Here is a 19,370-nt window from a genome sequence, read left to right as displayed (position 1 = left end):
AAGATAAAAACCAGAGGTGAAGTAAGGCGGTCAGTGCACGGGGGCCGAAGGCAAGAGCGGAATTTCAATCTTGCTGGATTGAGGCCACAGCCTCACATTTTCTAAAACAAAACCAATTCCGAAAGGAAAAGGAAAAAGTAGCCTCAAAGTAAAACTAGCCACAATGAATTTGAGTTTCATGCAGAGGAAATCGCACCCAATAAGAGGACCCCCAAACTGAGGGGAAAAGGTGGGGGGCGGAAAGGTCGGCGGACGGAGTTGTTAACTGCGGCCCCACGGCGGAATTAATGAGATTAACCGGGGCAATTAGGACGCCCGCCCAGCTCCGCCGGCCCGCGGCGGGACGGCTGAATGGAAAAGATTAGGTTAATTTCATTAATTCGCAATCCACAATCTCTTTTCAGGTCCCCATAGCCCCCTTTCCTTGGCACCTCTTCCCCTCCCCCTCTCTTCAAGCCCCCCCACCCCACCCCCACCCACCCAAAGGAACAGAAAGGGCCAAATCTGGTTCTGTTTGTCATCTGCATATTACCAGGAACTAAATCCAGGATGACGTCGACTCAGTATAAAACCAACAAGAGGTTCAGCTGGTCTAAGCTCCGTCCTACCCGCGGGTCGAGTTCGGCGAACGCTGCAGCGAGGGGCGGGCGGGCGGGAGGAGGGCGACGGACGCAGGGGGCGGGGAGGGGCGCGGGGCTGCGCGCTCGCCGGCGCTCTCTTTCGGTTTGGTCCTCCGCCGGAGGAGCGGGGACCCCCCCGACCCCCCCACCGCACTTGGAGGCTTTTTTCCTCGGCGAGTCCCAGCCGCCCCCCGGTCCCGGCACGGGGCTCGGGGATGCCCGCCAGCATGTTCAGCATCGACAACATCCTGGCCGCCCGGCCGCGCTGCAAGGACTCGGTGCCGCCCGTGGCGCCCAGCGCCGCGGCTCCCGTCGTCTTCCCGGCCCTGCACGGGGACTCGCTCTACGGCGGCGCCGGTGGCGGCGCCTCCTCGGACTATGGCGCCTTCTACCCGCGCCCCGTGGCCCCCGGCGGCGCAGGCCTCCCGGCCGCGGTCGGCGGCTCGCGCCTGGGCTACAGCAACTACTTCTACGGGCAGCTGCACGTGCAGGCGGCCCCCGTGGGCCCGGCCTGCTGCGGGGCCGTGCCGCCGCTGGGCGCCCAGCAGTGCTCCTGCGTCCCGACGCCCCCAGGTAGGGTCGCGCTCGCGCCGGCCTCGGCTTCGCCGGCCCGCCGCGCTCCTCGGCGCCCGGGGACGCGGGTGGGCGGCGGCGTTTGCTTCTTTCACTTGCCACCGACTTTTCTCCTCTTGCAAACCTGCCCCCAGGCCCCGTCTTTGGGCGGATCGGGCGCAGGGGCTTGCACACTTGCTGCACACTTTAGGCTAGAGTTAGCAGCAAGTGTAACCGTGCGTGCGTGGGGGAGGCTGGGCTTTTAGGATTCCCCTAACCCGCGTTGGGAGTGTGCGAGTGGACGCGGTAGCACTGTACGCACCCAACCCCCCCCCCCCACCACCACCACCGCGCCGCGTTCCTTGCACCCTGCTTTCCGCACACCCCCTGGTTCCCCGCACCCGCTGGCAGACGCTTTTAAATCCGAGTGGGTCGCCGGCGGGGCAGGAGTGTTTGTGCGCGCGGCGGCGGCAAGGAAGGCGGCTGACCCCGGACGCCTCCCTCTGTCGCAGGCTACGAGGGGCCCGGCTCCGTGCTGGTGTCCCCCGTGCCGCATCAGATGATGCCCTACATGAACGTGGGCACCCTGTCGCGCACCGAGCTGCAGCTCCTCAACCAGCTGCACTGCCGGCGGAAGCGGCGGCACCGCACCATCTTCACCGACGAGCAGCTCGAAGCGCTGGAGAACCTCTTCCAGGAGACCAAGTACCCAGACGTGGGCACCCGCGAGCAGCTGGCCCGGAAGGTGCACCTCCGCGAGGAGAAGGTGGAGGTAGGCTCGGGACCCCGCCGGGGCGCGCCCTCTCCCACGAAATCAGCCCCCCCCACCCCCCTCCAGCCGGGTATGCTCGGCTCTCCCTGGGTCTCCCGGCTCTTTGGAAACATCCCCGGGGCGGCCCGCAGGCTGCGGGAGGGCGCTTTAGGCCCAGGAAGTCAAATGAAAATACGGAAGCGGGAACGGGCCCCCTTCTGCTGGCGTGCGCGCGGGGGTCCCTCCGCTTCCCTCGGCGAGCCTGGGGGCGGGGGGGGTTGGGGGTGCTCGGGCCTGGCGGGGGAGCGCGCCTTTGATGCTCACCGATGTTTTGTTCTCCTTGGCGCAACAGGTCTGGTTTAAAAACCGCCGCGCCAAATGGAGGCGGCAGAAGCGGTCCTCTTCGGAGGAGTCGGAAAACGCCGAGAAGTGGAACAAGACGTCGTCGAAGGCGTCGCCGGAGAAGAGGGAAGAGGAAGGTAAAAGCGATTTGGACTCGGACAGCTGACGGCCGCGGGCCGGCCGTGGCCCTTGCCTAAAGTCGAAGGACTTGCACACCAGACGATGCTACTTTCTTGCACACGCGCTGCCTTGCGGGAGGAGGGGGGTGGGGGTCGAGGAAGAGGAACTGTAAATAGTGTACCGTCCGAAGGGTGGGCGCCTGGGGTCGGGCCGCGCCGGGGCTTGCAGCCCCGAAGTTCAAGGCCGCCGGCGAGTCGCTCCCCACCGTAGTATTTATAGTTAAATTAACGGTGACAGTACAATAAAGTGACGGCGATGTAGACGGGCCGCATTCTGTATTTCCTACCCCACCGCCAGCACCATCCGAGGCCCCCCCACACAAAAATATCTAGTTAGTCGGTAGGTTCCAAAGGAAGATTGGACAGCTCTGATCTGCCTCCCAAAAAAGGGAAAAAGACAAAAGAGAGAGAAACAGAAAGTCTGGGTCCGATGGTCGCAGGACCGGGTGTTCTGGTTTACACTTCGTGCTGAGGTTTCCAGGCAGGGTGGAGAGGAGCATTGCCGGCTGCCTGGGGGAAGTGTTATCCCGGAGAGGAAGCAGCCTGGGGTCCTGTTCTCCTCGCCCTAGGGGATAGTCAGGACCTTCTCTCTCCTTGCTGCCTGCCGATAGATAGGGTAGCCGATAAGAAGAAGGATCCTCTGGAGCTCCCCAGAAATCCCCGGAAGTAAGGCGGCGGGTCGGCGTGAAATTAGGCACACTCTCTCCCGAGAAACTTTCCTGGATCTTTCCTGGTCGCTCTCACGGCTCCCTTCCTCCCTGTTAAATGTTTTTGCCCCACAACCCAGCCGAGAGGCTGGGAGCTCTGCTCCCCAGAGCTCATGGGGGACCTCCGCCGCGCGGCCTTTCGCACTTCTCAGTGGGAGATTGGGATGACTCTGTTGTTATCCCCTAGTATCGTCTGGTCACAGACTACTGGGCTCAAGATGAGCCTCTGACTTTCTCAGCCGGCTGTCTTGGGTCTCTGCCCGATGGGGCCAGAGTAGGAAAAGCCCGCGAGCGGCTGGAGCCGGCGCTGGTAAGCAACTTGGGAAGGCCTAGAGAAGCTTGCTGGTACCAGGGAGGCGCTAGGATGAAGATGAGAGCCTGCGGTTCTCCAGACCAGGGGAAGGATGGAGTGGAGGCCGAAGGCCAGCAGGAGTGGGTTTTAAGGTGTTAAACTTTATTGGTTTTGAGCTAAATACCTTTTATAGACAGGGAAGCTAAGGTTCAGAGCGCTTGGCTGCTGCCAAGGAGGTGAGCTTGTCCCTTCTCCTGGGAGGCCTCCAACGAGGTCCCTCCACCGGGAGGCTGTGCATCCTGGTCGGGAGCACAGCACACCAAAAATTACAGTTTTTCTTTTCTTCTTCTTCTTCTTTTTTTTTTTTTTTACAAGAAGCAGTAGTTTTTCCCAGCTTTTTTGGGGAGGGTTTAAAAAAGATAGAAGTGACTCCTGGAGCAGGTGAAAGTACTTAGGATATATGGGCTCCCAAGCATCACCTTTCAAATAAAGAGAATCCCTACCATGAAAGGGGGGGCAGGGAGCAATTTGGAGACCAAGTCTGCCTCAAGGGGGAAGATTGCCTTGGGTTTTCACCAGACTCTTATTTGTTACTTTGGGCAAATGATGAACCCCTCTGCGCCTCACCTTCCATGACTGTGAAATGGGCACAGCAATGGCACCTGCTTCCTGGGGTGTGTGAGTGTGAATGTGTGGACATTGGTCACTATCTCATTAAATTACAGGGACATCTTTCCCGGCTACTTTTTTTTTTTTTTAAATTTAATGTGATTATGACTTATAGTGTGTCAAACCTAGCACTTCAAGATTTATGCACATTATCTCATTTTACCTTCCAAGTATTCTGAGATGGGAAATGTTTTCACCACTTTACAGAGGAGGAAGTTAAGGTTCAGAAAAGTGAACTACTTTTAACAACATTCAGCTTGTAAGAAACAAGGGTGTGTGTGGGGGAGAACTGCCTCTTTGCTCAAGTAAATCTTATACTGTAATTGGAAATGTTACCCCTAATACCAGTTCTGGTGAGAAATAATCAGGCTGTTCCATTCATTTCAAATGAATCCTGCAGTGGCCATTGTTGTACTTCCTCCTTAGACATCAGACTCCCAGGGGGAGCGCCCTGCCTGTGCAGAACCCCTTCACTGTTCCTAGATGCTGTTCCTTGCCCTATTTGGAGAGGGGTGAGCCCTGCCTTCCACCCTTCCTCCAACACTCCCTTAGTCTAGAACATTTGGAAACACAGCAGAAACAGGCAGCATCATTCCAGCTTGAGAAATCTGGCATCTCCAGAACCCTATAATCTCCTGTCTGTCTTTTTGCATGGCTTGTCCTCGGCCTCCTTATAAATAGGATCTTTTCATTTTCTAAAAAATTGTACTTGTCTAGTCTGGAGAAGTGTTCACAACAAGTAACAGGAGAGGGTTGGGGGGAGCTGTAAGTTCTCAGATAAACCTCCCCCAGGAGCACTTGGTGAAAAGCCACAGCTAGTGGGGTATGCAAGGAGGGGGTAGGTTGGGGAGTCAGAGAACTGCTACGACCTTGGCCGGGGCAGGGCCAGGATGACAAGAGAGCTACCTGTCCAGGTCTTCATGCAAGAGGACCGTGCAAAGCACTTTAGTACTGGTCCAGCTCATAGAAAATAAACATAACACATATCTGGAGTGAAGAGGCAAATGTCAGGATGGTCTAGTTCCAGTCCTGCCACCTCCTGCATTCCCTGGGCACTAGTGGGCCTCAGACCTTTGTCTTAGCCTGCTGTCAGGGTCAGGGAGGGCCACGCAGTGTCTCAGTGGAAGCCTTCAAGAGCTGTCTTTGGACCTTGTCATTGTCTCAGGTGGGAATTCAGATCTCTGTATTAGAAAAGTGATGTGCATGTATTGAGGTGGGCAGGTGATGCCAAAGTGGTTCCCAGTCCACACAGCACATCTTCAGTTGAAGGTAAACTGAGACACAAAAGGCCAGGATAAGAACTGCCACCTGCAAGGGCCAGGGCTCTTTTCCATAAATCAGGCTGCCTCAGAGAACCTGGGCTGTTCTTTTTGGTGAGAAGCTGCATTTAAGTGAAAGCAATTGCCCCCAGGGGACACAGGAATTAATCTATTGCAAAGTGCCAGACAGGCTCTTGCAAAGAACAATGACGACCATTTAGAACCCCTCACATAGGTCTGGCGCTTTCCACTGTCATGCTCTTCTACACGCCTCTCAGGCCCTCGGTAGGTGGGAGTCACAGCCCATTTTGCAGATGGGAAATGGAGGTTCAAAGAGACTAAATGCCATTCCCTGAACACTTAGTAAAGGGCAGAGCAGACCTGAGCAGACCTCCCCCACACCTCTTGGGATTAGTGGCAAGATATGGGGTGATGACTTCCGGGTATCCCAAGTCACCTGAGCCAAAGAGGATCTTAGCTGTAAGACCCTGAACCAGTAAGAGACCATGGAGTGGGTGGGGGAAGGTGTGAGGATTCTTAAATTCTGCCTGTGTTTCAGGGCGGGTCCGTTCAGTTTAGCTGCGGGGTCGGGGAGGGGGAAGGGCTCAAACAATTGCCTTGCAAACCGGACCCACAGAGAGTATATCTCAATGACAGTTCTTCAATCAAGTTTGCCTTTTACTTTGAGTAATTTTGAGTTAACATGCTGCATCTAGTATAAAGGATGTCATTTTAATGGATGTGTATGAGATCCAAGTTGGCAGATTCCTCTTTCATTTCTCGGCATATGGGAGAAAACGGGGAATGAGAGGTGGGAGTGCTAGGGAACACTCTGTCTGAATTGTACCAAGTTTTCAGTAAAGTAATTCAGGGCCCCACCCAAAGATCCCCTGGATCTGTCACCTCAGGCCCCCCAAAGGAACTCTCCTTTGTTCAGTGCTCCTCCAATTAGTGGCCACTTTAAGTGAAACAGATGCTAGCTTTCACCTGTATGAAGACGGAATTCCAGCCCAGGGCAACAAGGAGTGGTGAGTGGACAGCTGGGTGGCTGGCCCTTGAGTCACACTGGGCCAAGCCTCCAAGTGGATGGGGCCGTGGGTTCGCCAAGTGACCTGGGACAGGTTCCTTCCTCACCTGCAAAGGGGGCTTCAGTAGAGGATTAGAGATAATACAAGAACCCAGCAGAGTGTCTGACACATTTATTATTGTGTGTTTTGAAAAACCACCCTCGAATCGACTGGATAATGCTTTGCCTAAGTAGATTGGAATTAGAAATTTAGGAATGCACCTTGTTTTTCATTGTTGCTGGTTTAGGAGTTTATGCGTGACCACAGGACACAAATTCTAATGAAATTAAATGTGATCGCCCTGGATTTAAGACAAGGAAGTGTCTGATAAGGTATAATAGGTTACATTCTGCCCAAGAGCTTTAGGACAAGGCGATTGACAGTAGAGAAGGGGTGAATTGGGAGTGGATTCAATTTCCAAGTTTTGTCAAATGACCTTGGAGTTTTTCAAAAGGAAAACGAAAACCAAACAGCAACCAGTGCAAAGCTCCTTGAGGATTCTGGGAGAAATGGATCCAGCTGGATCTTTTGGCTGTGGGGGTTTCTCACTTGCTGGGGGGTGGGGATGGGGGGAGATCTGGGGTATCCCCGAGGTCTATCTGCTGAGTCATGTGACAACATGGAAGACCTCTGTCACGGCTTGGTTTTAAATCTGGGTAACATAAAAAGCCATTGTCTTTACCATCCAAATGACCCATAGAACAAACAGGATGAATTATGGCATGTTGTGGTATTTTCAAGTGGCTCTATAATTTTTGGATTCCAGGAGCCCTCATTTGTTCTCAAGTGTCCAGCCCTGGGAAGCATCAGTGAAGAGAGATCTTAAGAATTCCTCTCCCCGCCTCCTCCCCTTAGGCATTCGCTCCGCTTACACTTTCTGTTTTCCTAATTTTGAGATCCTCGGGAGTCTGCTGACCAGATCAAGCGGCTGGGTTCAATCGGATGAACTTCGTTTAGCTGGGGGTTTGCACACCCTCCCTTAAGCTGAGCTGATTTATAGAAGCTGTAGTTAGTGAGATAATTTTAGCTGGGATGGACAGTTTTAACGTGTCCGTATCATTTCCTCACTGATTTACTAGCAGTATGATGCTGAGCCCAGGAGAGGCCTTGGCCTGGCTGCGTGATGAGCGGGACTGATCCCAGAAGGGGCCCCCAACGGGTTAAGGAGACACCTTCTCCTTGTGGACCTGGGGGAGGCTGAGCATGCTCTCCTGGCGATTGCCATGGCCCCCCAACCCCCAACTCAGAAATAACACAGGGGAGCTGGCTTAAAGTTGGGAGGAGGGCACAGAAATATCTAAAAAGTAAGAAATTTTTGGAGAAGAGACCCGTGTTTTCCAGCAGCCTGCAGTGAGAAACACGACGTGTCATAGGTGTAGTGTCGGCGGGTGCAATGTCCACAGGCTGCCTACCGCACAGTGGCAGCGGTCCCACGAGGCTGCAGGGCTGCCCAGAGGATGAACAGGCTGCCATCGGCATCCTTCCTGGGAGGGGCAGCTTGTGGTCTTGGGAGGGCCTGTCCCAGCCAGGTAGGAGCTCGGCTGCAGAAATAGCCCTGGGGCCAGTGTGGTCTGAATCGCAGCAGCCAGCGTGTGACCAGCCAGCCTCACAGTGACTGTGTCTGTTTTATATGTGTCCTAAAGACATTCTTGACGTCACCCGGCAAGACCAAGCGCTGCTTCTTTCCAGATGGAGTAGGGCTAATCCTCCTTTGAAAATCCTCAAAGTGCTAACTCTGGGACCAGAAAAATCAAACTGCCCTTCTCCAAGAAACAGGGAGGCCCAGAGCATTTGGAAAGATCCCCCCTCTGTGAAGAAGACTCAGAACTCTGTGAAGTCGGAATCCCAGCTGCTCGTTTCATCTGAAGATGTTCCGACCGAAGGCCAGATGGCTGGGACATTAGGGGATGTGCCTGTTCAACATTGTTTTGTATTTGAGGAATAAATATTTAAATCTGAAACCAAGTGAATCACTTTCTACTCAAGTGGGCAGGGATGGAAAGGTGTGTGTGTGTGTGTGTGTGTGTGTGTGTGAATGCCCCCTCCCCCTCCACCACACATCCTAACTGTTAAGGGAGTGAGTGATTCCTGCCACGCTTGGAACCTTCAAAGAGCTGTCCCGCTCTGCTGGTGTGGATGTCAGAAGCGGGGTGGTGCTAGCTACCTCTGTTTCAGGGTTGCCGTTTTTTGTTCACTGTCTGCTTTTGCTGCAAGAAGATTCCCAACGTGCATGTTTTGAAATGGAGACCCCATCCTTTTGTCCCTAGCGTGGTGCTAAGGATAACCTACCCGCTCCCCGCTTGGTTTCGTTTTGCTTTCAGCCTGTATGGTAACTGGACTCTGATATAAATGTGAGCAGATGGAAACGAAACCCTTTTCTTGACTACAATTAAAGCTCTGAAAAGATCATAGGTCTTTATGGTTTATTTTTGTCTTTATGGAAGAGGTTCCTATGTAGTTTTTTTCTGCTTTTTTGTTTTGTTTGTTTTTTTAAGAGGGGGAATATTTTCTGCAGTGCTTGGAGGGTGTGGTAAAAAATGCATCTTATGTCTGGGGGAGGATTGACAATTTCATAATCGTGTCCTTATCTGATCCCTTCTTAGCCTTATGAGGCTGGGTGGAGGTGGCTGGTGTCATCTTATTACATAAGGACAGTTACCTTGATGGCTTTTGCCATGTCCAGCACTGTTCTGACTGCCTTATCGCCTGCATCTTATTTAATACTGTTCCTGCCTTTGTGAAGTTGACATTATCATTGCCATTTTGCAGAAAGCGAAGTGACATTGTCCATCAAGTAAGGTTGCATCTGAGACTCCGTGTCCAGTGCTGTTTCCACACTGCCAGGCTACCTCCCTTAGGAAGGACCCACCAGGAGATCCGGGTTCCAGCCTCTCTCCGGTCACCAGCAGGCAGTGTCTCCTGTAAACTTCAGCCTCCTCATTTCCGATGTGGGAGGCTGATCAGGTCCTGCAATACATGAGAATCACCCGGGGTATTGCAAACACAGATGACTGATCACGGTAAATGCATCAGCCCATTAAAACTAGAAGCACATGAATAATATTATTTATTGGAGGTTTTCAGCAATGATAGTAAGAAAAATAATGGCCTCTATTCAGTGCACAAACATGAAAAGTATGCCTCGTCTGAGCCGGGCACTAGTCCAGGTGCTGAGGATACTGGAGGATCCCGGAGTTCCTGGTACGTGGGGGAGACGTTTAGTCCCAACAGACAGGCTGTGATGTCAGATTTCAGAGGTGAATGCTGGGAGGAAAACCAATACTGCTGCAGAGATTCAGGGAGCTGGGGTTGAGGCAGGTCTTGGGATGTTTTACTGTGTGGTCTGAGGTCTATGTGAAGAGGGGATTCAATGTCATCTCAAGTAACTCTAGAAAGCTAGGGTGGATAGGACTTCCCTGGCGGTCCAGTGGTTAAGACGCTCCCTGCCAATGCAGAGTACATGGGTTTGATCCCTGGTCTGGGAAGATCTCATATGGTGCAGGGCAACTAAGCCTGTGAGGCACAACTACTGAAGCCCGTCCACCTAGGGCCTATGCTCTGCAACAAGAAGCCACCACAATGAGAAGCACAACTAGAGAGCAACTCCTGCTTGCCACAATAGAGAAAACCCACAGACAGCAATGGAGACCCAGCGCAGCCAAAAAAAAAAGAGCTGGGATGGACAAATTACAACCAGAGGATCAGGCTGGTCCACTGTCTGTTTTGCCAATAAAGTTTTATTGGAACACAGTCATGCCCGTTCATTTATGTGTTGTCTACATCTGCTTTTCCCCAATAATGGCAGAATTGAGCAGTTGCAGTGGAAACTGTAGGGCCCGCAGAACTGAAGATACTTACTGTCTGGTCTCTCATAGAAAAAGTTGGCTCCTTGTCTGTCTAAAGTTTAGAGTTTGAACCAGAAATGGAATCTGTTGTTAATAAGGGACGGAGGCGGGGTTTACACCTGTTTGCCTAATGCTTTGTTCTTTTTCTCAGAGTCTCAGTGAGACCCGCTGTGATGGGGGTGGAGGTGGGATATGAGGCAAGATGTGGAAAAGCACAATATGGCACCTGCTGCCTGGGAGCTGCTCTCTCGAGGATGTAGTCTGTGCCGGAAATGATTTCAGGACAATAGAAAACAGGATGTGGGGAAGGGCTCTGTTATGTGACTCTGACTTGAAGACCAACAAGAGAGACAACTGCAATCCCCAAAGACTTCCTGGAGGAAGTGGGAATTGCAGGCCAGTTAGTATTGATATTTGGCCAGGCAGAGCAGAGGCACAAAGATAGGCAGGTATGGCAGCAGTAAGGAGACCACCCTGCTCAGACCAGAGAGGAGGCTGTCACACTCCAGCATTTCCATGTGGAAATGGAGACGGGCAGGAGACTGGCTCCCTCCTCCATGCATCCAACCAACTTGCCAATCCGACTGAGTGCCGGGCCCTGTGCTGCGTTGACTGACAAACATGAATGAAGCAGTGTCCGTCCTCAGGCAGGAGAAATAGGTTGATTCAGCAGGAGATGACCAGTGCTGGGGTGGAAGGTGGGTGGGCAGAGGAGGGGTCTGAGAAGGCTTTTGGTGGTGGATCGTTGGAGCTGCCTGGTTGGAGGCACCTGGTGATTTGCAGGGGGAGAGGGTGGGGGTGTTTCAGGAGAGCAAGCAGCCTGACCAAAGGCTTGGAGAGGGGTAGGCAGGGTGCCACCAGCAATAGCACTTGGCTGGGCAGAGCAAGGAATGGATGGAATCCACAGCCAGGCACCGTGGCATGTTCAGTTCACTACTTAAGGCCCCACCCCTCCCCACCTGTAGAATACGCTTCTTCCCATTCCCAGATGTCGGGAGACAGTCACGGAGATGACCTGGGTCCTGCAAACACAGCATTCACATCCACCGTCAGCCACAGGCTTTCTGGTCCAGAGAACCTCTGCGCGGCTACATCTCATCAGCATCTGCTTGGCGTCCTCTCCACCTGCTCTCACGGAAGGAGAGGAAAAACATCTCACTCGGGGCCTTCTTCAAAGATTTTTTTTTTTCCAGATTGGATTTTAAAATACAGTGATTTGTGGCTACTAGTCCAGTTCAACAAAGTGATTTTTCCAGATGCTGTAATTCTTGGGCTGCTGACCCATCAAGGCTGCTCCCGCTCCCATCCCCCAGCCCCTAGTCCCTCTCTGACCGTAGGTACCAATCCTCATCCCCGGGCCCCAGCCCAGGCATGAGTGCGGCAGCTTCCAGTTTATACAAGCCCCTTCACAGCTGTTCACTCCCTGGCTTTACAGCAACCAGGGGAGGTGGGCATGGCAGGGGCTGTTCTTCCCATGTGACAGAGGAAGGGACGACCAGGCCTCGGGCAAGTGCTCCTAGGGACGGGCAGGAGCCAAATCCTCTTCTGGGCTCGACAACCAGGCAGAGAGGGTGGGGCTGCCCCCAGAACAAAGCCGGAGGACGGTTGGCAAGGATTTCCCAACCCCTGCCCCGTTGCTCTTTCTGGGGGATGGAGGGCAGCTCTCAGGCCCGAGAAACGGGGCTGGGCACGGGGTGATGGAGGTCAGGAGCGCGTCCGCAGCTGGGTCCTGTGAGCTGCGCCCTGGCAGCACCAGTCCCACTCAGCCCTCTTGGTCCCTCTCGTTGCCGATGACTCCAAGTTAGGTGGGACTGAGCCTGGGGGTGCGAGGAATGGGAGAGGACTGGGTCTCGGCCTCTGCCACCTCCTGGTTTGGTGACCCTTGGCCACCACACTCAACCTCTGGGCCTCAGTGTCCCCGTCTGTTAGGGAGAGCCACTCATCCTGCCTTGTCCACCTGCCAGGCTTGTCCAGAGGCCCACACGGTGTGATGGATGTGGACCTGCTGGGTGACGGGTCCCGTGATCACGCGTTGATCAGTGTCCCCGGCAGCTTGAGGACTTTCGATTTGACCTGGCGGTGTCCCTCTCAACTCCGACATTCCTTAACCTCTTATTTTTTTGGCCTCTCCCACATCCAGACGGCTTCATGATGTGTCTATTTTTCACGTGGCCTGTCACTGGTCTGGCCTGAGATACAATGTCCCTGACAATGCAGGCCACAAGGTCGACCGTCCCGCTGTGGGCCATTTATTAAGAGTTTGTGTCCTCTGGAGAAAGCATAGGGCTTCCAGAAGCATTTGGCTTCCTTTTTCCTGTACTGGGTTGAAATGTGTCCCCCCCGCCATCCCCCCCCAAAAAAAAGGATACGTCCAAGTTCTGACCCTTGGGACCTGTGAATGTGACGTTATTTGGAAAAGGGGCCTTTGTGGATGTAATTAAGATAAAGATCTCAATATCATCTTGGATTTCGCGTGGATTCTAAGCCCCATGATAGGTATCCTTATAAGAGAGAGGAGACGGGGATTTGACGTAGGGGAGAAGACACACCAGGGACAAGGCTGTTGAAGCAGAGGCAGATTGGGTGATGCTGCCAAAAGCCATGGACACTAGCAACCCCCTGGAGTTGGAGGGGGCAGGGAAGGAATATCCTCCCTACCACCTGCCCCAGAGCTTTCAAAGGTACCTTGGCTCTGCCAACACATAGGTTTTGGATTTCTAGCTTCCAGAGCTATAAAGATAATACACTTCTGTGGTTTTAAGCCACCGAGTTTGTGGTAATTATTGCAGCAACCCTAGGAAACTAATATACGGCTTTGCCCTGAAATGCTGTCCCTAAACCCAACTCCTTCTACAGTTGTTCATAATGACACAGTCACAGGACGGGGACTTATTCTTTCCCATCCCCCAGCTGAAGCATCTCAGTTCTTGTTCTTGTTCAGTCACTAAGTCGTGTCTGACTCTTTGAGATCCCATGGACTTCAGCACACCAGGCTTCCCTGTCCTTCTCTGTCTCCTGAAGTTCGCTCAGACTCATGTCCATTGAGTTAATGATGCCATCCAACCATCTCATCCTCTGTCACCCCTCTTCTCCTCTTGCCCTCAATTTTCCCAGCATCTGAGTCTTTTCCAGTGAGTTAACACTTCGCATCAGGTAGCCAAAGTTTTGGAACTTCAGCTTCAGCATTAGTCCTCCCAATGAATATTCAGGAATGATTTCCTTTAGGATGGACTGGTTTGAGCTTCTTGCAGTCCAAGGGACTCTCAAGAATTTTCTCCAACCCCACAGTTCAAAAGCATCAATTCTTCAGCACTCAGCCTTCTTTATGGTCCAACTCTCACATCCATACATGACTACTGGAAAAACCATAGCCTTGATTAGATGGACGTTTGTCAGCAAAGTGATGTCTCTGCCTTTTCATATGCTGTCTAGGTTTGTCATGGCTTTTCTTCCAAGGTGCAGGTGTCTTAATTTCATGGCTGCAGTCACTGTCTGCAGTGATTTTGGAGCTCAAAAAATAAAGTCTACCACTGTTTACATTGTTTCCCCATCTATTTGCCATAAAGTGATGGCACTGGATACCATGATCTTAGTTTTTTGAATGTTGAGTTTTAAGCCAGCTTTTTCACTCTCCTCTTTCACCTTCATCAGGAGACTCTTTCTTTAGTTCCTCTTCCCTTTCTGCCATTAGGGTGGTGTCATCTGCATTTCTGAGGTTATTGATATTTCTCCCGGCAATCTTGATTCCAGCTGATGCTTCATCCAGATGGCATTTTGCATGCTGTACTCTGCATATAAGTTAAATAAGCAGCGTGACAACACACAGCCTTGAAATACTCCTTTCCCAATTTGGAACCAGTCTATTGTTCCATGTTTGGTTCTAACTCTTTTTTCTTGACCTGCATGCAGGTTTCTTAGGAGGCAAGTAAGGTGGTCTGGTGTTCCCATCTCTTTAAGAATTTTCCACAGTTTGTTGTGATCCACACAGTCAAAGGCTTTAGGATAGTCAATGAAGGACAAGTAGATGTTTTTCTGGAATTTCCTTGCTTTTTTCTATGATCCAGCGGATGTTGGCAGTTAGATCTCTGATTTCTCTACCTTTTCTAAATCCAGCTTGTACGTCTGAAAGTTCTCAGTTCAGGTGCTGTTGAAGCCTAGTTTGAAGGATTTTGAGTATTACCTTGCTAGCATGTGAAATGAGTGCCACTGTGTGGTAGTTTGAACACTCTTTGGCATTGCCCTTCTTTGGGAATGGAAAGCAAACTGACCTTTTCCAGTCCTGTGGCCACTGCTGAGTTTTCCAAATTTGCTGGCATGTTGAATACAGCACTTTAATAGCATCATCTTTTGGGATTTGAAAGAGCACAGCTGGAATTCCATCACCTGTACTAGCTTTGTTCCTAGTGATGCTTCCTAAGGCCCACCTGACTTCACACCCCAGGATGTCTGACTCTAGGTGAGTGATCACACCATTGTGGTTGTATGGGTCATTAAGACCTTTTTAGCATAGTTCTTCTGTGTATTCTTGCCAGCTCTCCTTAATCTCTTCTGCTTTTGTTAGGTCCATACTGTTTCTGTCCTCTATTGTGCCCATCTTTGCATGAAACCTTCCCTTGGCATCTCTAATTTTCTTCAAGCATTTCAGTGTTTCATTTAATTTTAGGATCTGTGAGAAGACAGCAAGCAAAACTCTGAGCACTCTTTGAAGTTAGGAAATTTTCATTGTTGTTCTTCTGAAAGCATTACAGGATGACATTTAGAGGGAAATGCTTTGAAGCTCAGGGGAGTGAGTGTGTCACTGCCAAGAAAGAAGCAGAAAGGCCAGTACCCAGTTGATCAGGCTGGTCCGGCCCCCAGATGTGCCTCTGAGCATCTGTCCATGCCGTTCCCTCTGTCAGGATTCTTCTTTTCCCTATGATGCTGCCTTTGGAAAATTCTATCATCTTCCAGCAGCTCTCAGGAGGCAGTCATATGAGCAGGGAAATAAGCACTGGCCCCAGACTCAGAACCTCACTGTGGCAAGAGAATGTGACCAGGCTCTTTCGGGGCTCAGCATCCTGGTCCCCTGTGTGAGCTTAGATTAGACTCCCACCTCTCTGAGCTTTGGTTTCCTCTTCTCTCAGTTCAATTCAGTTCAACAGGTATTTATTTAGCATCTAATGTGTATCAGGGAAGGTGCTTGCTGATGGGGATTAAAGAGCATACAAGCTGGTTATGTAGTTATTGCTTCTAATATCAGGACACAGAGACGAGTGTAGAATGAGTGGGTAAGTGAGTGAATAAATGAGTGCCTGCCTGTCACCACTGGCTTGTGGTTGTTCTTGCCGGGCCCTGCTGTGTGGTGGAGCCACCTGCGTGCATGTTAGCCTTTCCTTCCACTTTCCTGCGCTGGAGGCAGCACCAACTGCAGAGTGAGGAGCAGACAGACCAGAAGCAGCTACACATGCTACAGAATTGGGATTGTTACTGAATGATTGGGCTCATGCCATGCGACCAGGTGTTTGGGTCTTTGCAGGCCATCAGGGTACCCAAGGGCATTATGATCATCCTACCTAGACTCTTGAATGTTCAGTAAGATAAAATCCCCCTTCTCCCAATCCCAGAGAACTGCCGCTTCTTTGTCTGTGCTGGGGTGTATTACATCAACTCCATTTGCAGTCATCACGCCGCGGGCTGGGACTCACAGAGTGTCTTGCTGCTGTCCCTGCAGATCCGTCTGGCTCTATGTCCCACTGACTTTGACGCTGGACGGACTCATTTCTCCTTTTGGCACAGCCAGGTGTGAGCTTTATGGCTCGGGCAAGTCGCCTCGCCTTTCTGAGCTTTGTTTTCTTCATGTGGAAGGAAAGAACGGATGTCACACAATTGAGCCAGGGTCTACAAGGAGCAAATCCTCAAAAAATGGGTGCTGTTGTCATTAGGCACTTTATGTTATGACATTATTTGCTGCTTCTGATTTCACTTGTCCGTGGATCTGAGATTAGGGATTGAACTGGTTGGGGACAGGGAAGCATATCAGCTTTCTGTGGCTGTTGTAACACATTTCTGTAAATGCGGTGGCTTACAACAACAGAGGTTAATTCTCTCACGCTTCTGGAGGCCACAGTTCTGAAGCCGAGGTGCGGCAGGGACTCTGAAGGCACTTGGAGAGGCTCTGTTGCCTGCCTCTGCCAGCTCCCAGTGGCTCTAGGCAGTCCTTGGCTTGTGGCTGCATTAACCCTAATCTTGTCTCCATTTTCACAGGGCTACCTCCCCCATATCTCTCTCTGTGTTAGATCTCTCTCTGCTTTTCTTATATTTAAAGGACACTTGTCATTAGTTTTATTCTTTTTAAAATATTTATATTTATTTATTTTGCTGCATTATATGGGTGCAGCACACAGCAGGCAGGAACTTTGATCTTAGTTGCAGCATGTAGGATCTAGTTCCCTGACCAGGGATTGAACCCAGGCCCCCTGCATTGTGAGTTCAGAGTCTTAGCCATGGGACCACCGGAGAAGTCTTCATTTGTCATTAGTTAGAGGCCGCCTGAAATCCAGGGTGATTTCATCTTTAAATTCGCAACTTAATTATATCTACAAAGACCCTTTCCTCAAATTAGATCATATTTACAAGTTCTCAGGGTTAGGACATGGACATATCTTTGGGGGAGCCACCACTGAACCCTCTCCTGGAGGTAAGGAAGAGAAAAGATTGCTGTGAACCCACTTCTCTTACTTCCACATCATTCTAAGGTCTGCAGCAGACCTCCTTCCCCAGCACCCGCTGTCCAGTCATGCTGAGGGTCACCTACATATACCTGCGATGCTCTGGGGTGGGGCCTGAGTGCCGTCCCTGCAAGTTCCAAGGAGATGAAAACCCTGGAGGCAGAAATTGACAGATGGGGCTCAAGATGCCCTGTTTTGGTCACCATAACAAAGTATCACGGACTGGGTGGCTTGAAGAATAGAAATTTATTTATTTCAGATCTGGAGGTTGGAGGTCCAAGATCAAGGTGCTGGCAGGGTTAGTTTTCTTGACTTGCAACTAGTCACCTCCTCTCCTTGTCCTCACATAGCCTATCCTCTGTGTGCAGACCCTCCTGGTGTCTCTTCTTTTGCCTATGAGGACACTAATCCCATCAGATCAGGGCCACACCCTCATGACCTCATTTACCCTTAACTACCTTCTTAAAGGCCCTTTCTCTGGATACAGTCACACACTTAGGATTAGGGCTCCAACACTGAATTTGAGGGGATACAATTCAGTCCATACCACCTCATTGATTAGCTTCACCAATGGGACCAACATTTTGACCAATCTGGCCTATTGGATGTTGGATTTCCTAGGTTACACATGAATTTTCCCAGGTTTTTAAAAAAATATTGCAATATTATTTAATATTTAATATATATATATATTATATATATTTAAAATATATTTAATATATTAGAAATATTTTTAAAATGTTAGAGTATGATGGCTCAGTGGTAAAGAATTTGCCTGCCAATGCAGGAGACGTGGGTTTGATCTCTGGGTCGGGAAGATCCCCTGGAGAAGGAAATGGCAACCGTCTCCAGTATTTTTGCCTGGGAAATTCCATGGACAGAGGAGCCTGGCAGGCTACAGTCCATGGGGTCACAGAGTCAGACACGACTTAGCGACTAAACAACAGCCACACAGTTGATTTGTCATGTTGTGTTAGCTTCAGGTATACAGAAAAATGATTTAGTTGTACATATTTATGTATCTTCCCAGTTTTATTAATCAATACTGCCCATCAGAACTTCTGCCGTCTCTAGACATTTCATTAAGATCTTCACGGGTTTCTGCTTAATAACATCCTAGTAACAGCCCCACACACTGAACACTGAAAGCAGGTCAGAATCAGGGGCCATGCTGGACATTTATGCTCTATAAGTCCAGGCCTCACTCCACCCTCCCCCTATCAGCAGAGACAATTATTCCATTTGATTGATGAGGAGCTTAAGACTCAGAAATGGGAGATCTCCCAGCTAGGAAGTATCGGGAAGTCACCAAGAAACCATGTCTATCTGACTCCAGCGACTGTGTTCCCTACCTCTTCCCACCCCGCTATTTCTTACCTCTCTTGGTTCAGAGAAGAACCTTCAACACCCAACTTGGGCACTGCCACCCTTCCTTTTACCCCCCAAAAGGCCTGCTTCTCCCCATCCTGCAGTGTCTTCATCTCTCTTTGGAACGCTGCAGGCCTGGCCAGATAAATCACAGTCTTCAATAATCCAAAATCCAGCTCCAAGGGGACGTCCGCTGGCTCAAGCAGGCTTCTCACTGCCTGCTATTACGTTCAGTGCTTGAGGGAAAAACCTTCCCCACACATAGCAACGGTTTCCAGGCCAAGTTGAGCTGAGGGCTTCCAAGTAGAGGGGTCATTTGGATATTGACCAGCATCTTCATGGGATGGAGGTGACCGCCAGCCAGCCAGCCAGCCGGCCATGAAGAGTGGGTGTGTCTCTTTGCAGCGAAGCGGGGTTGACCTCAAGGATGCTCATTCTTTCCAACGCGTGGGGCGTTCTCGTCACTGCCGCTGGAACTCTAGATGCATTTGCCTGTAACGAAGAGCGGCTTGTTTTCAGAGCAAAGGTGAAATGTTTTCAGATCCAGTGTGGCAGCCTCGTGCACATGCTTGTCCCCAGAAGCATCCGTTGCCAGAATGACAGAATGCTCTCTGGCTTTTGTTTTTGTTTGCATCCTTGCTGGTAATGAACAACTTTCAATCATTTTGATCCCCTTCATTTTGAATTGTTGAGGCCGCCGCTCTGTTTGCTGTCTTGAGGGGTTGATCTGCATTTGGTCCAAGTGATATGCTTGCTGACAGACGGCCCTAGGAGTGCTTTAGCAGGCAGGGCAGGACAAGGTAGTGGGAAGAGCTCTCATCTGGAGATGGGGTGCCAGGCGGACTGGCTCTGCTCCCCGAAGCCTCTTGAGCCTGGTGTCACAGGCAAGCATCTTAACCTCTCAGGGGCATTGGTACCTTTAGCAGAAAGCAGAGTTAATGACTCACGTGCCTTTGTTCTTTCCAGGGTGAAGTACGGCAATCTTGGAAGCACAAAAGCAACTCCCCCCACC

At 51.1% G+C, this 19,370-nt stretch overlaps 1 protein-coding gene across 1 annotated transcript; it reads left to right on the top strand.

Annotated features, from left to right (window-relative positions):
• Nucleotides 1-596: 596 nt before the first annotated feature.
• GSC (goosecoid homeobox) lies at nucleotides 597-2,705 on the top strand. The gene is made up of 3 exons (XM_043922413.1): nucleotides 597-1,193; nucleotides 1,685-1,944; nucleotides 2,276-2,705. Exons 1-3 carry the CDS (start codon nucleotides 836-838, stop codon nucleotides 2,429-2,431), a joined length of 774 nt encoding a protein of 257 aa, XP_043778348.1. The 5' UTR covers nucleotides 597-835; the 3' UTR covers nucleotides 2,432-2,705.
• Nucleotides 2,706-19,370: the final 16,665 nt, after the last annotated feature.

The sequence above is a fragment of the Cervus elaphus genome, chromosome 13 (assembly GCF_910594005.1).
Source record: "Cervus elaphus chromosome 13, mCerEla1.1, whole genome shotgun sequence".
NCBI classification, from domain to species: Eukaryota; Metazoa; Chordata; class Mammalia; order Artiodactyla; family Cervidae; genus Cervus; species Cervus elaphus.
The sequence above is the reverse complement of the archived record's forward strand: the minus strand, read 5'-3'. Positions and strand labels throughout refer to the sequence as shown.